At 38.3% G+C, this 15,809-nt stretch overlaps 2 protein-coding genes across 5 annotated transcripts in view; one reads left to right on the top strand and one right to left on the bottom strand.

Moving 5' to 3' along the window:
* Positions 1–15,809, bottom strand: part of gabrb3 (gamma-aminobutyric acid type A receptor subunit beta3) — a 72,944-nt gene that overhangs the window by 29,411 nt on the left and 27,724 nt on the right. For 2 of the 4 annotated variants that reach the window (XM_084722564.1, XM_084722565.1), the window contains exons 2-4: positions 12,763–12,810; positions 8,321–8,412; positions 8,141–8,208 (exon numbers count right to left, since the gene is read on the bottom strand). In XM_084722564.1, coding sequence (XP_084578690.1) covers positions 8,141–8,208; positions 8,321–8,412; positions 12,763–12,810 — 208 coding nt within the window. Of the gene's footprint in view, positions 1–8,140; positions 8,209–8,320; positions 8,413–8,500; positions 9,107–12,762; positions 12,811–15,809 lie in introns of those variants that run through there. The other 2 variants (XM_084722562.1, XM_084722563.1) reach the window with 2 other exon arrangements.
* gabra5 (gamma-aminobutyric acid type A receptor subunit alpha5) overlaps positions 14,939–15,809 on the top strand; it is a 35,223-nt gene continuing 34,352 nt past the window's right edge. The window contains exon 1 of the mRNA XM_084722566.1: positions 14,939–15,368. The gene's annotated coding sequence lies outside the window, so the exon portion shown is untranslated. The remainder of the gene's footprint in view (positions 15,369–15,809) is intronic.

Here is a 15,809-nt window from a genome sequence, read left to right as displayed (position 1 = left end):
TTACACCCTGGTAAAACGCCAGTCCACCCTCTGCATGTGTAGGCCACGTTGAGGTGCACACTCATGCATGAGATACACTTTAATTTTAATCTGTGCAGTTGTCTGCAGCAGCACCTTCTCATCTGTGTCAGGTGTAACTGCCTCCTAAAGCATTTATTGGTGTTTCAAGTCTATTTTCCCAACAATCCGCTTGTAAAAGTGAAGTTTATGTCCAATAAAAAGGCAATGAACAATATATTTATTCACATTTTGCACCCTAGGTGGAGCAGAGAGCGCTGCTTTCTGGTTCTTTGCTGCAGTTTGTAAGGTAGGTTAAAATGTTGTAGTGACAGGCCATATTTCTGATGGTGCAATGCTGGATTGAGTTTGCTGGATAAGTTTGCTGTTTCCATGCATCCATCCATCGTCCGTAACCGCTTATCCTGATGGGTCGCAAAGGGGCCTGCTGACACAGCGCGAGAGGTTGGAGACACCCTGGACAAGTCAAGTTTGCTGCTTCACGTTCCAAAATGCTTACTTTTTGTTAGTCTTTTGTTAGTTTTGTTAATGTGTCTTTTTTAGAACATAGCGGTTTATGTTGTTGCTCTCTAATGGTTAAAACTAATGTCTGTTTCTTGACACCAGCTGTATTTCACCATCATGCCACACACTGTCTGGACTCCCCACTCCTGGAATGAATCCGCCGCCCTTGGGCTCGGCTCTTGCACAGGACAGATGTCTTTTCAATCAAGCTGCACAATAGATGACTGACAGTTCTCATCTCCAGTCAGACATCAATATGAAGGCTTCAGTGATCTGACTGGACGCTGGATACGTCACTCACCGGGCTGTCACTTGTGTTTGCCTCAGATTTCAAACTTTGACATGGCAGTTGTTCTGGAAATGTCCAATTTCTACCATCAACTATTCATCACAATACATGTCTGAATAAATTTGAGACAGAAAAAGCATAATAAATGCAGTTGTGCCAAATTTGAAAAAATCAATAGTTTTTAGTCATTACATCATCTAAACACTCTCCATACATCAGTGATAAAGTAGAAATGTATCCACTGGGCTCAACAGAGTCTCATTAGATTTGAATCTTATGAAAACTGAGCTGGTAAGATATAGTCTGGCTTTGTGAGCCTACACTTTACCACTTATGTATATTAAATTGTTCATCTCAGAGGGCTTTAGAAACACAGTTAGAACTGTTTAAAGTCATGTCAAAGAAGGCAATAAGAGACATTTGAGAATCAAGGTCTTAAGAGTATAACAAGCAACAGTTATAGTGACTGAAGCTGGAGTTTCTACAGATAGGGTTAATCAGATATTCAAACCAGTGGAAGAAAAGACACACTTTGTCTTTTCTAACCTTTTTATAATTTTTTTTATGATTTTTATAACTTCAGACTAGGTGTTAAATCTATTAATGTTAAAACCTGTTAAAAGTTTCTCAAATATGGAAGTTTTGCTTGTTATCTTTTGTAACATTTAAGAATGATGCTATAATATGTACATATACATTTTACATTTGCCTAAAAACATTTTACAAAATTGCACATGTATTTGATTACAGTTCTAAAGATGTGAAATATGACAGGTCACAAATAACCAAAACATCTGTGAGGTTTTTGGGGAAACTGATGCAACTACAGAAGCCTCATAACCAATAATTAAAACAAAAAAATTCAAAGACCTTTGGTATTTGGATCAAGCAGCTCATAGAAATAAGGTGTGTCACATTAGACAGGCTACAGCTTATAATTTTGATGTTTCATATTTAAATCAACATTTAAGTAAATTTTAGTATTACACTGGGCTCAGTATTGGCAAATACCCAATATTAAGGACTCGGATAAGGATCAAGACCAAACACTGATTGGTACTAGGGCTGTGTGATATGATGATATATTGTGTGACGATAGAAAAACTGCTTAAGTTTCACACTATGTTCTATTGTTTATTTTCTAATGTGATGAATCACACTCTTAACACCAGCATTTTTCATCATTTGGACTTTGCCTTCATCCACAACACCTTTTTTTAGTTTATACATTTTACATATTCTTACATGTTACATTCATAATTGAAAATGTGCACAAAACTTCTAAATAAAAGCAGAAAATTAATCAAATTTCTATATGTCCATTTTATATAAACTACTGTATTTATTCATTGAATTTACTGAAAATGTGATATGTATCATTATCTGGATATGAAATGACCTATACTGGGATATAGGCCGGACATTGTGGTCACATCACAACAGCTACAGTTGGGATAACTCTTGTTATAAGCAAGCATGACAGCATATTTTGCTATGAAAGACTGGAGTTATTAATATGTTAACCTACAATGTGATGGAGCGATTGCTTTGTGTGGAAGCCTCACTTACAGTGGACACTTGGGCTGTATACTGGCAAGAATTTGGCAATACGATACGTACGAGTGATATATTGTGATACTGTAAGCAGGGTGATAAATGATTTTAAAATCCATTTTTAGGAAAATGGAGGATTTGCTACTTTTTCTTTGTCATTATGACAGTGAATGAAGCGTCTTTGGATTGTTTAGATAAAAGAAGAAATTTGAATGAATTTGAATTTGAATGTGAGGTTTTGCAGTTTTTTTTTTTTTTTTTTTTTTTTACAATACTGTATTTCAAGCCTTCAGAGGCTCTAGTGAGACAACAGTGAGAAAAAGCTACAAATGTCAAAGCCTCTGGAGAAGGAACTGGACTGCAGCTTCGACAGAAAGGAATAAAATAATGTTCAGGACCACAGATAAACTACCACCGCGTTCGGTAGCGCTGGCTGCTCGGGATAACCTGATAAAAGTGATCTATAGCTCTGGGCATTAAAAATAAATAAATAAATAAGTGGAGGTAGTGCTGATGTGAGGTCACTTTGCTTCCTAAGTCACAGCAGAGTCTGATATATTAAAAGCGTCCTGACCAGCGAGCAGCGCTCCTGTTGGTTCCTGTGTGTTTGATGCTGTATACTTTATCAACACCATAATGACTCATGGACAGGATGCAGTCCTCAGTCCTGATTTGTATCATGAGTGAATCATTTTTAGCACGCGCTCGAGTGTCCCTGGGAGTTTGTGTTTTCTAAACATGTCCGATTCCTCCAGCGATGTGGAGGAGATGTCTTTTCCTCTGTCCCATCTGCATGGTTAGAAGCATTACCACAGACGGTCTGATATGATCGCCAGATGCTTTCACACAGCACGGATACACAGACAGCAACTCTCAAGTTAAAAGCGGGCGTGGTCTCTACAAGGGAAATTAGGCTCGGCCCATTAAGTGCTGAGACTTAGTTAACTATAGATTTTCAAAGCTAAAGAGAAAATTAAAAATAAAACGTGTCTGCCTCTGTTTGCTAAAAAACATTATTCCTCCTATATGTCAAGTCAGATACTGTATTCCAGGGATTTCTAAAGTCTGACACTGCAGAAAAAGTGAGACAACTGTACCATCTTAACCAGGGCTGCACAATTAATCGCAATCGCAACAAAATCGCAGTATGGCCAAGCCTCAACCAAATCGCAATTTTTTGAAAATGCAAGAATGTACAAGAAAACAAAGATGACCTGGTCTGAAAATTGTTCTCCAGATAAAGGTAAACATGTTTGTGTGGAACAGATCTCAATAAATATCACATCATCATGATTTTAATAGTTTGTTTTTTTAGTGAACGTGAAAATTGTAACGCAAAACTGATCATTTCCACTAATCGTGATTGAATTTTCAATCAAATTAATCGCAGTCTGGCTTTTTTATTTATTTATTTTTTTTTATTATTATTATTTTTATTACCAAATCGTACAGCCCTACTCCCAGCAGCCCCCACTAATTAGCTAACTGCAAGCATCCAGTATGCCAAATTACCAGTTCCTGTTTGCAGAGTCCCTATGGATGTTCAGACAACTATCGCTGGATTACTTTAATACTTAAGAAACCTTAAAGGAGCAATATGTAAGATCTTAGCACTCAGAAATGAGTATTACAGTCCAAATAGTAAGTTGGAGCCATAGACGGTATATTAAATAAGTTGAATCCCTATTTAATATATAACTCGAAGCTCATGCAGGTTGCCTGCAGGCTGCAGAAATATTATAGTTTGTTGATCAGCTGTTTATAACTGTTAGTTATATGGCAATGTAAAGCTAAGTCGGTTATCCTGAAAACAAAAGCCCACTGCTCTGAAAATACACACCCTGGAGTTCAGTGACTGCCTGCCAGACTCCATGAACAAATTACTCAGTTTTACCGTTATAAACATCTAACTCCCTCTAAAAGATTATTAATGATTTCTTTTGATTCATAAACAGACGCTTACACATTTGGCAAATATGCAGCAATAATTTGAATGCTACCAAACGTAATGGAGAAAAACATTTGCACACCGGTGCATTGGGGAGAAAAGTTGACAATAAAAAGCAAAAAGACTCCTGTACTCATTTTCACACGATGACCTTCATCAGGTTAATTTTACAAAACACAGGGAAAGACTGTTTAAATACGAAGCGTAATCCACATAGACCAATCAGGTCATACTACAAGCTGACATCATTCATTGAAAAAATCTGACAACTCTCTGGACCAATCAGGTCAGGATGTCAGCTTGTAGTATGAAGGCTAAACAGAACGAAACATTGTTGATAAAATCTTGTCTTTGCAAGTGCGGAAGACACTGTGCAAGATTCTTTTTGCTTTTTAACGCAAAAACATGTGAAACAGGTAAAAAAAAAAAAAAAGTGACGTTCCAGACAGGAAATGAAGTTTGACAGGAGAACCTGATGGCTGCAGCGTTGATGTTGGAGAAGCCGGTATTTCAACTCACTTTATGATTTACTACAGTCAACATTTTACATATTTCTCCTTTCAAAACATTCTCAGGCAACTTCTGGAATTAATAGGAGCGCCTTTTTTCTGTGATTTCAAAGCAGATTTATGGACGCGTACTTGCAACGGACATCAGAGATAATGATATCCTCAGGACGTGGGTGTCACACTAAATCTAAAAATACGTGTATCTCGTCTGTGTTCAGATTTAACTAACCTCAAAAAGGAGTACGGATTTTGACGTAAATGGCCACTCATCAAATCTGAGGTGCCCCCCAGTGGGTCACGCCTCACAGTTTGAAAACCTCTGCTGTATTTCATGTTTCACTAACTTCAAATTTGGTCATTTTAGGGATTCACATAGAAAACACAAATTAACTGTACATGGAATTCTATTGAAAGATGATCAGTATTTTCTTCACATAACCACATTATTTAACACGACAAACTCCATTTATTTCATTTTAATGTGAATCTAAGTTGTCACTGGAAGTCACTGTTTATCCTCTCTGTGGCTCTCAGTCTGCTGCTGTGTGGAGATGCATTAAAATGCACCACGGGTACATTTCATCACACATACTTGTCAGGACAGCATGTCAGGGGCTATTTCCTCTTGGTAGCATGTGACAGGGCATCAAGCTCTGTCAGCACTTCAGACCAATGATAGATGGCATACAGGCATTAAACTGTAGAGCCCATGGTGTGCCAACCCCAACACACATGCACACACATACACATACTGACGCACATATCTGGTCTAGCTTGTTTTTTTTTTTTTCATATTTGAAAGGAGAGGACATGGCAGCAGAACTTACTGACCTTGTCTTCTAACAGGACCATTAGGGCATCTGCTGGAGTCACACAGCCAGTGAACCAGGATGTAAAACCACACAACGAGCCATAATGTGACACAGCAGATGACCAAACCACTCTCGACAACACAACACAGCCTCCATAAACTGCTTTCTGTTTACAGAACAATTCAGGATGATGTATAGATTCTAGATTTGATACATGTCTTATAAATCTTCCTTTTATAAAGTGTTGAACCAGTGGCTTCATTAATGGTGAGGCTTTACAGAGCAGTTATAAACAGGTTTTTGGTTGCCAGATTGTGAAAATTCATTTGGTGCTACTTTCAGACAAGGCTGCATTTATCATAAGATGTAATGAATGACTTTATTTGTGATTATAAACTGGGTAGGCATAGTTTATTTTTGGCGTCATTGGACAAAAGGTAAGCTTTACGTAATTCAAGACTTTTTGACTCTGTTTTCAGGCTTTTGAATATCTAGCGGGAAGAGGAGGCTTTGGCCAATCACAGCTCAGTAAGATCATTGATTGTTGAGTATGTGATGACCTGGGAATGAGAATCAACAATCAACCATCTTTCTAGGAAATTGCTCATCACACCTTTAATGAGTCATTTACCATTAAATTATTTATCAGTTATAATCCAGTAACATGACCACCTGATTTTTGGTTGCCAGGTTGTGAAAATTTACATTGATACCGTCTTTGGGTCAACTTTCAGACAAGCCAGTATTAATAATGTGGCATGACTAAAGGCTTTATTTGTGGTTAATAAGTCATTTACCAATTATTATTAATCAGAATAACTTCAGGGTTGCCAGGTTAGTTGGCAGAACCATCTGGAGCAAAGGGCATTAATTAACAACTTATTAGGATTCACAGCTGCTGACATGATGGCTTATTTAAACAAACAGAATTAATGAACAGGCTTTGGGTTGCCAGATTGTGAAAATTCATTTTGGTACCCACTTTAATACTACTTTCAGATGAGGTAGCACTACTATAATAATAAATAAGTCATAAACCAATAATATGTGTGTCATATAAGATATTTATGTCAACAACTTTAGGTTTTCCAGTGGTTGGCAGAGCCATTTGGAGAAAAACGTATTTATTACCAACTTATTATTATTCACAGCTGCAGACTGAATAGACTGTTGTAAAAAAAAATCTATTTACTTAGTACTATATGTAATAATAATCAATTATTCAATTATTAAATCAATCAATTTAATAATTAATCAATTACAACCATTTTGCCAATCAATTCATTAGTTAGAGTATTTTTCAAAGGAATAAATAACTGATTCCAGCTTCTTACATGTTAATATTTTCTGGTTTCTTTGCTAATTTATGACAGTAAATTGAAAATCTTTGGGTTTTGGCCAAAACATGACATTTGAGGGTAATTACTGAAACGATGGTTTTATAAGCAAGAAGTGAGAAACCCATGAATTATTACCGGCTTGCCAACATTTCCTAAATAACTTATGTTTTCAGTTTCTTTTTCAAATTGGGTAAACAACAATTTAAGTTTTTTGTTTGTTTGTTTTAAATAATCTGGCAATCCAAAGCATTTTTTTTTTTGTGTTTTTTTTAATAATAGATATAAGTGGTATACAAAGCATTATTAAATGGTTAGTTAATGATTAATACAGTAATAGAAGTAGTTTCAAGTATAAGTCCTTTAAAGTGGTACCCTAGAATCAATTTAAATGAATGGTGACCAGTTTTCAAAAGGAAACAACAACCCAAAAAATCAAATAAAATGCCTCCACAGTGCTCATCCAAGTCTCATAAAGCCCGAAATGCTGTTTACTTGTGTGCACACACCGTCACAACACACACAGCCAGTTTTGACAGTGTGCACTCACTCGTGAACATGGCTCCCAAGTAAAGATCTACAGTGAAGATTTAGGCTAAAAACATGATGTAAATGACACCTTTCAAGTCAATTTGGCATGTTGGGGCTTTAGGAGACTTGGATTGCACCATTATTATTATTATTATTATTATTATTATTATTATTATCATCATTATTATATCTTTTGTTATTTTTTTGTGTTGGAAAACTGGTCACTATTTACTTCAACTGTTTGGGAGATTCTGCAACGCTGTTTTCCTGTGAAACTCCAGCAGTGTTTGTGGACTAAAAAACTAAACCCAACCTTCACTTGGTATGAGGGTGAGTAAATAATGACTGGATTTCCATCTTTAGGTGAACTAATTAATGGATTTGGTTTTGTTTTGTTTTGTTTTTTCAAATTGACTAAACACATTTTAAGAGTTTTTGTTCAATCTGGCAACCCAAACCCTCTTTTTAATAATAGCAAAACTGGCATATGAAGCATTAGTTAATCATTAATAAAGTAATAAAGTTGTTTCGATTCTGAACACTTTTCATGGTAACAATAAATCCCGGAAGTCCACCATCCAACGCTAAAAAATGACTCAAAAACCAAAAAGAAGACTGAGGATTTTTATACAACTTACCATATTGACTTCTGACACCATGTCTATACTCGCCACGTCTATGCTCATGCCAACAGCAACCGGTGGACCTTGAAATACACAAACTAAAGTTAACTATGGACCACAGTCATTCAGCACAACAAAACAATGAGCCAAAGAAACATGTAGAGTGACACGCCAATGAGGTAACCCCAGACATACCTCCAAAGTCTGGCCGAAGACGAATGTCATACCCCTTCAACAGTTTGTCCACAGTCTCTTTGACATAAGACATGTTCCCCGGCTCGTTGACGCTGAAAGACAGAAGACAACAAGGACTGATCAGACTTTCTGAGGACGGACGCCTTCACTTGTGTCCGGCTTTGAGCTCCAGACACCCACCTCTGGGCGCAGCACATCACCGCCACGACCAGCGGCAGTGAAAGGATGTCAAAGAGCCCTGTCTTCTGGGGTCCCCGCATCCCTTGTGTGGTGTCTGGATGGACGGATGGATGGGTGATGACCGAATGAAGAAGCCGCGGTGCAGCATCACACTCCGCTAAAGCAGGTGACACTTCTTCCTCCACATTGTGTCTGCAGCCTCCAGCGCAGCCCGTGTCGTTAACATGCTTCATGAGGCACAGGCGCGTTTACTTGGGTGTCAGATGTGTTTGTGCCGTAAAGACGCTTCATACAGGAGGAGGAGAGGCTGCTGTGTCTCCATCCTCCGGTCAGCAGGGTTCAGCTTTTCACCGCTCAGCTCACAGTCACAACACAAAGTGTCTGGCAAATACCCATGATCACCCTTTTTAGGACATAAATCCACAGGTCCGTGTCCAGGGGACCCGCGTGCGTAAAATACAGGATATGTTGTCGTCCATGTTTAAAATAATCCTCACAGAGGTTTAAAGTCTGTGGCAGGGGCACATCTAGAGGAGTGGCATGGTCTAGTTTTGGACAGCTGTGGTTTTATGTATATACATATACATATGAATTTTGTCGATCAAGTAAAATGTAATCGATCTACTAAAGATTGATCAAGTAAAGATCTGAAATATAACAGATTGTTTTTACAGGGAGTCTTCATGTATCAGCAAGTTAATGTCAGTGTATTTAAATTCTAAAACTCTAGAAAAATGGTATGCTATAAATGGTCTTCTGGGTAAATATATTGTCATTTCAAAACTGAAAGTAAAGCAAAACTCAACTTTTGCAGTTAGAGTGAATTTTTAGACCATTGGAGCATTCGATCAATGAATATTCTGAGTTCAGTTCAATTCAATTTTATTTGTATAGTGCGTAATCATAGCAAAGGTATCTCAGGGCACCTTTCAGGGAAAATGTAAAACCTTCCCAAACAGGATTTATGACAGTTTAATACTTTATAAGGCTTTTTATCAGTAAATGTGAAAAAAAGACATTTTAAGACTTTTTAAGGACCTGTAGCCACCGTGTTTTATGAGCGTGCTTCTCATGTTATTCGGGATCAAAGTAAAGACTGGTGGAAAATTGACTGAAAGTCTGAAGTCTGACTGCAAGTGAATGCAGCAATAAGGGATGCTCTTATGCAGGGGTCTGCAAGCTTTACTGCCAAAAGAGACATTTTTGGCCAAAACAAACAAACAAACAGAAAAAACCCCTCTGTTTGGAACAAAAGTCCAGACTCAAGTAGCAAAATTTAGAGGAAAAAATTCTGATCCACAGATACGTCAAAAAAAGACATGGATTTGGAAAAATGTGTCAGATTTAGAAATAAAATAGTCAATTCATTTCTAATGCCACCTTCAGCTATTTCTGGTCAATGCTTTACTTGTGTGCCACAATAATGTAATATTTCTGAGTACATTTGTGGGCTTTTCTCAGCAAATATTGTTATATATGACTGTCAACTGGCATATATGCTTTTTTTGTCTCCATGCCACCCTCTAGCCACCGTATGGTGTATGGTTCATGCTGAAGCTAAGTCTGAGTTTGACTCTTCATGACAGTGTGAGCGGGGCTCTGGTCATCATTAAAGATCACGTTACAGCCTGTGTGTAATTTCAGTGCCAGTCTCAGACAGGGTACGATTTCAATTAAAACCACAGCAATGCCTGTTTTAGATCATAATTGTATTTTTTGGTGTGTAATTAGCAGATAAAAAATATTGAAAGCCTTCACTGGCTTCTATAATGAAATTCTACTCCCTGTCAAGTGGGATCATTTATTTCATTTTGTGCCTTTTTAGTTGTCTGTGTGTTTTTTGTGTCATGTGCTGTCTGTTCACTTCATCCTGGATGTTAAGTCCTGTCTTCATGTCTGTGCATTCCTTGTTTGAACAGTAATAATAACAGTAAAAAAAGAATTATGTGAAGCTGCAGCAGCATTAGGTAGGAGGCTGAATCCTTTACAGAAATACTGTGTGTGTGTGACACAATGAGACACCTCCATGTTTTATTTTTTGCTCCGATGTCGCAGCTCAGAGGGGCACCCGAGCAGCCAAAGTGTCTCTTGTCAGCCCAACAACATGCCCTGATGGTTAGCTAAAAAACACCCCTCCTGTTAAGTTTTCAAATCCCACTCTGGTGTGACATCACGTGGGCACAAATGAAACTCTTCACGACCCTCACTTATATGAGGCAAACTGCCATGCTGCCTGTGTGAATTGGTGTAATTTCTAAAAGCAGAAATAACACATTCTCTTATCTGAGAAGTTGAATTCATGAGCTATAATTTACACATTTGCTCAGTAAACCTTTTTCACAGCAGCCATTTGACATGAAAAAGTGTAACACTGTAGGTTTACCCCTATTTTTTCATGTTAATATGGCTGCTATGAAGAAAAGTTTATTCAGTATATTATTTGGTATGATCAGTGCCAGTGCTGGTGTAATTGCTAGTGCTGCTGTTACCGTATGTCCACATTACCAGCAACACAGCTACAAAACGGTCAAACATGGCTGGCTACATCGTCACAGAGTCACTATTGAAATGCTGCTTAGCGCTCGTCAATGACTGTTTGTGCGTAGAGTCAGCTGACATGGATCACCAAGTGAGATAAAAAGGTAACCAGAGGAAAGAAAAAGTTTAAAAATAAGATCTTGTCGTTGTCTAGCCTGTGTTCTCCTAGACACAAATGAGCTCAATTTAAGACCAATATGAGACTTTGACCATTTTCTTATACTTCTTAAATTTGGCTCCTGAGAAATAACCTTTGTCTCGTCTCAGCCTGAGACTAATTTGAGCCCAATTGATGATCTTAAACTGTTCTTATTTTGTCTCACTGCACTGATCTTAAATTTGTCTTACATAATCAGCTCTTGAGATTAACAGTGAGATCTAAAAGAAAAGTCTTAAACTCTTGTCTTTAAATGAGATCTTAAATTTGCCTCAGTGGTTAAATAAAAGTCTTGATTGAAGATGAGACTTCAGTGAGCTCAAAATAAGAATCTCATTTATTTCTCATACCACAAAGAAATGACGATTGTGAGAAACAACTTTTTCCTCTGGGTAGGTTTAAATAAAAAAGCAAACTTTTGTTGCTGGTAATGTGAACATATCATTGGGTGGCATTATTTCTTTTCCCCAAGATTATTCCACCCAGTCTTGCCCTGCTATACTCTGATTAGCTACAACCACTGTGCTCTGATTGGCTGTGAGCACAAGTGTAGATATTGTCAGACTCTTACCTAGGAGAACTTTTTCAACTTAGGTTATTTCAAGTTTGCAGACATAGTTAGGTAAGATATAGGCACAAAAACTCTTTTGGGTAGGTTTAGGTTTAAGAACTACTTAGATGGGCTCAGCAACTAAAACTACTTTGGTATGTTCAGGAAAAGACCATGGTTTCTGGTTAAGAGACACTTTCTCAACATTAGAAACTTTCTGTCACTAACAAAGAATATTTGTTAAAGGTTAAGTGTGTGTCAAATGTGTGCTGCAGAGACGTACAGACCTTCACATTATATTCTGCAGACTTAAGTAAATGTATTTGTTACAGATCCCCACAAAAATCCCACCATAGTCATGAATGAAAATAAAAATAATGTAAAAAAAAAATCATTTTCATCATTCATTTCATTTCCTCTAATATCACCAATCATATTTGAGTTGCAAGAGCCAAATTACCTCACACTGAGGTTGCACTGGAAAAAATCATACCATCTGCTTCAGGACCAGATATGAACGTGGCCCAAATCAGAATTAAAAAAATAAAAATAAAATAAAATCTGATTTTGGCCACTTTTGTCTGAATGTAGCCTGAAATATTATTTCAAAATAAAAGAAAAATATTACAAATACAGATGAATTATTATTTTGGTATCAGAACATCTTTGGGCTCACAGGAGTCTCCACGTCTATGGAGTTGCTTAAATAAATGATCCTTGAAGCAGAAGTGAGAACGATTTGGCTTTTGTGTCAGTCAGTTTAAGTTGTTCCTGTGAAGATTTCATGAGACCGCTCTCTGTTTACTTTCTCTCTGAGCTCTTTTTTTTCTGTTTGCTACAGTATTTGCTGTAGTGGAGGAAGTTCAATATTACTGCAGGGAATGAGAGTGTGCTTGAACTGGACTCTTCCCAACACATTTCTCCTTTCATTTATTCAGGAGATAGACACCGGTCTTCCTCCACATTTCAGAATTAAAACTATGATTTTCACGAATCTCTTTAGGGAGTGATTCTTACCTTGTGTCATAGATGGCGTACAGCTTTTTGTTTCCATCAACAGCGTTCCTGTAAAGACAAAAGAAGGAGGAATTACTTTAAGTGTCGATACAGTGCAGACTTTGCCTGACTGATTTTTCTTTTTCATGCCCGGGTAAAAGATTTGTTCATGATCCACCCTGTCAGGAAACAGAGGTACCAGAAGGCTTTCAACTTCAGTCCAAATTCATAAAGGTGCTGCACCTTTATGAACGTCTCTTTACACTTGATCATATCCACCTCTATAAGTGAGTCGGTTGGGAGTGAGTTGACCCTAATCCTGGTGGAGATGAATGCAGAATGATGAAATATAGTGAGAGTAGAGTTCTATTTGTGCTGCTGGCAGACATGTGTGACATATTGTCTCCTCCTGCAATCTGGACCATTAACCAACAAAATCAGGACTCTGTTTTTTTTTCCAGCTTTGTGTCCCACTTAAGTCAGGACTACAATAGGCTGCACTATCAAAAGTGAAACAAAAAGCATGGCATTTATATATATGTAGTGGTTTTACAAAAAGGAAACCACCACCACCACCAGATCCAACTTGTTCTGCTGCAGTAGTGATTCTATATACCTCTAGAATTAAGATATGTGTGATGTAGCTTTTTGGTTTGGGTAATTTTTTAAGAAAGAAAGTCAAAATCTTCTGATTCCAATTCTTATATTTGAATACTTTCTGGTTTCTTTACTCCTCTCTGTCAGTAAACAGAATATCTTTGGGTTGGGGTCACAACAAGACATTTGAGGACGTCACCTTGAGCTTTGGGAAACATTGATCACCATTTTTCGTGGACAAACAACTATTAATCGATTTTAATCAAGATAATAATCGGCCTGTAAATTAACTATGAAAATAATCATTAGTTGCAGGTATACGCTTCATAATAGAAAGGGTCACAAATTAGCTTGTTTGCAGTTTGACGGTTTTATGTCTCTGTTATAATTGTGGCTTTTGGGCTGCAGGGGGATTTTGTTGCAGTATCACAAGTACCCACTGAGATAAACTGGAAGCAAGGGCGAGTTAATGAAGAGGTGCACCTGGGCGGGAAGCAAAGTCTTTTTGGAGCTCAAACTCAGTCAGAACAGCACAAAATTATTAAGTAAAAAAGTGCACAGAGTTTTTGATAAATGTCAGTAACAATGACAAACCTTGTGTTCTTCTCAGTACATGTGACAAAATAAAAAACATAAGTACAAAAATAATAGTAAATTGAGACATACATGTACGACGTTTGCTCAGGAGATTGGTAGAACTGCTGGGAAACAGTGGTGTTTGGTAAGGTCTTGGATTGGCAGAATTTGTGTTAACTGCAGGAACTGAATATTATAAAGATCACGGTCTGGACTACGGCTTCATGATGTGGTGAAGAAGTCATATTGGGATTAGTTTGACTGAAACTGTGATTGCAATATGTGATAAGAATAGTGGAAATGATCACTTTTACATTACAATTTACATGTTCATCAAAAAAAAAATATTAAAATCGTCATAAGGTGATATTTATTGAGGTCCTTACTAAACAAACCTGTTTTCTTTCATTTGGAGAACAGGATTTTCAGGCCAGGTCAGTTATATAGCACTACAATTATAACACTGTTTTCTCCCACATTTTTCCATTTAGTTTCCTCTTTTAGTTTGTTTCTGGTTCTGCAATTTGGATATTGCATTTGGCCGTATTGCTATTTTACTGCGCTTAATTGTGCGTTCCTAGTCTAGACCTGCTCTATATGAAAGGTGACCTGAGATTGTTTATGATTTGATGCTGTGGAATCCACTGATTTGACTTGACAATGTGAAGAAGAAGAACCCCATTGGTTGCTGACTAAGAAAGTATTTTTTTCTGTCGCAAGTTTAACATTAAAATACACAGACTGTGATGTTTTGTGGTGCTGCACTGTACTTTGCTGATAAAGCATTAATAGAAGATCATTAAAGCTTTTAAGAGCTCTCTGTTGTTGTGGAGATCCCTCTTACGGTTGTCATTGTTACTACTGATACTTCATTTTATTCCTCCCTTCTCTCTCTCTTGCTCTCTCTCTCTCTCTCTCTCTCTCTCTCTCTCTCTCTCTCTCTCTCTCTCTTCCCCTGCCATGTCCCTCCCTCCCTCCCCTATCTGTCCCTCCATCTCTCCCTCCAGTCTCCAGCATCTCTCCTCCACTCTCTGCTCATACATCCTCCTGCACGCTCGCCTCTTTTTTCAAATTCGCCACCAAAGTCTATTTGCATTGTACTCTGCCTTTGGATACAGTATTGGATTTTGTGCAAAGCTTGCCGCTGCTGCTGCTGCTGCTGCGCGCTGGTGGCCCCTCGGAGACCAAACTAAAGGATGGTCAGTCAGCAGAAGTGTTGTTGGGAAGAAGCCTTTATTTTCTCGCTGCCAACCTTTTAATCGCTCTGGGGCGAAATAAACCTCGCTGACAGAGAAATTAGTCCACATCTTCTTTTTTTTCCCCCCTTACTCTCTCTCCCTCTCCAATATGCAATTATCGTGCGCGGATGGAGGTGACGTTCTTCACGATTGATGCCAGATACTGACCGGAGAGATCTGCGTGTGGAGAAGTTTGACTGCGCAGCGTCTTGTGTGGTAAGCTTTGCGCAGCGGAGCGTTGTTACAGGCCAGCGTGCAGTACTATACAGAGATGTAGTGGGACGTGTGGGCAGTGGAGGAGAATTATAGGCTACAGTAGTGTGTGTGTGTGTGTGTGTGTGTGTGTCTGCTGCTGCTGCTGCTGGAGGAGGAGAGGACCTGCACCGGGGCTGGACCGGAGGAAGAGGGGGTATTCACACTTTCAGTCCTACTGAGGGGGAGATACATTTAGCGGGTTGTAGGGATGCTAAGAAAGCGCACGAGCGAGTCGTGAATGGAGACAATGCGGCGCAGTGTGCGTACACACACACACACAGCAACACTGGTGATGAGGGGGGATTTACTGTGTGTTCAGAGGAGTCCAGCTGCAGGAGGTGGACAGAGGATTGCAGTTGTGTTCATGGAGGATCTCGGACGGGGAGTAGACACAGTGTACAG

Source organism: Lutjanus erythropterus, chromosome 7 (genome assembly GCF_056507025.1).
Source record: "Lutjanus erythropterus isolate fLutEry1 chromosome 7, fLutEry1.hap2, whole genome shotgun sequence".
Lineage (NCBI taxonomy): Eukaryota > Metazoa > Chordata > Actinopteri > Lutjaniformes > Lutjanidae > Lutjanus > Lutjanus erythropterus.
The sequence above is the reverse complement of the archived record's forward strand: the minus strand, read 5'-3'. Positions and strand labels throughout refer to the sequence as shown.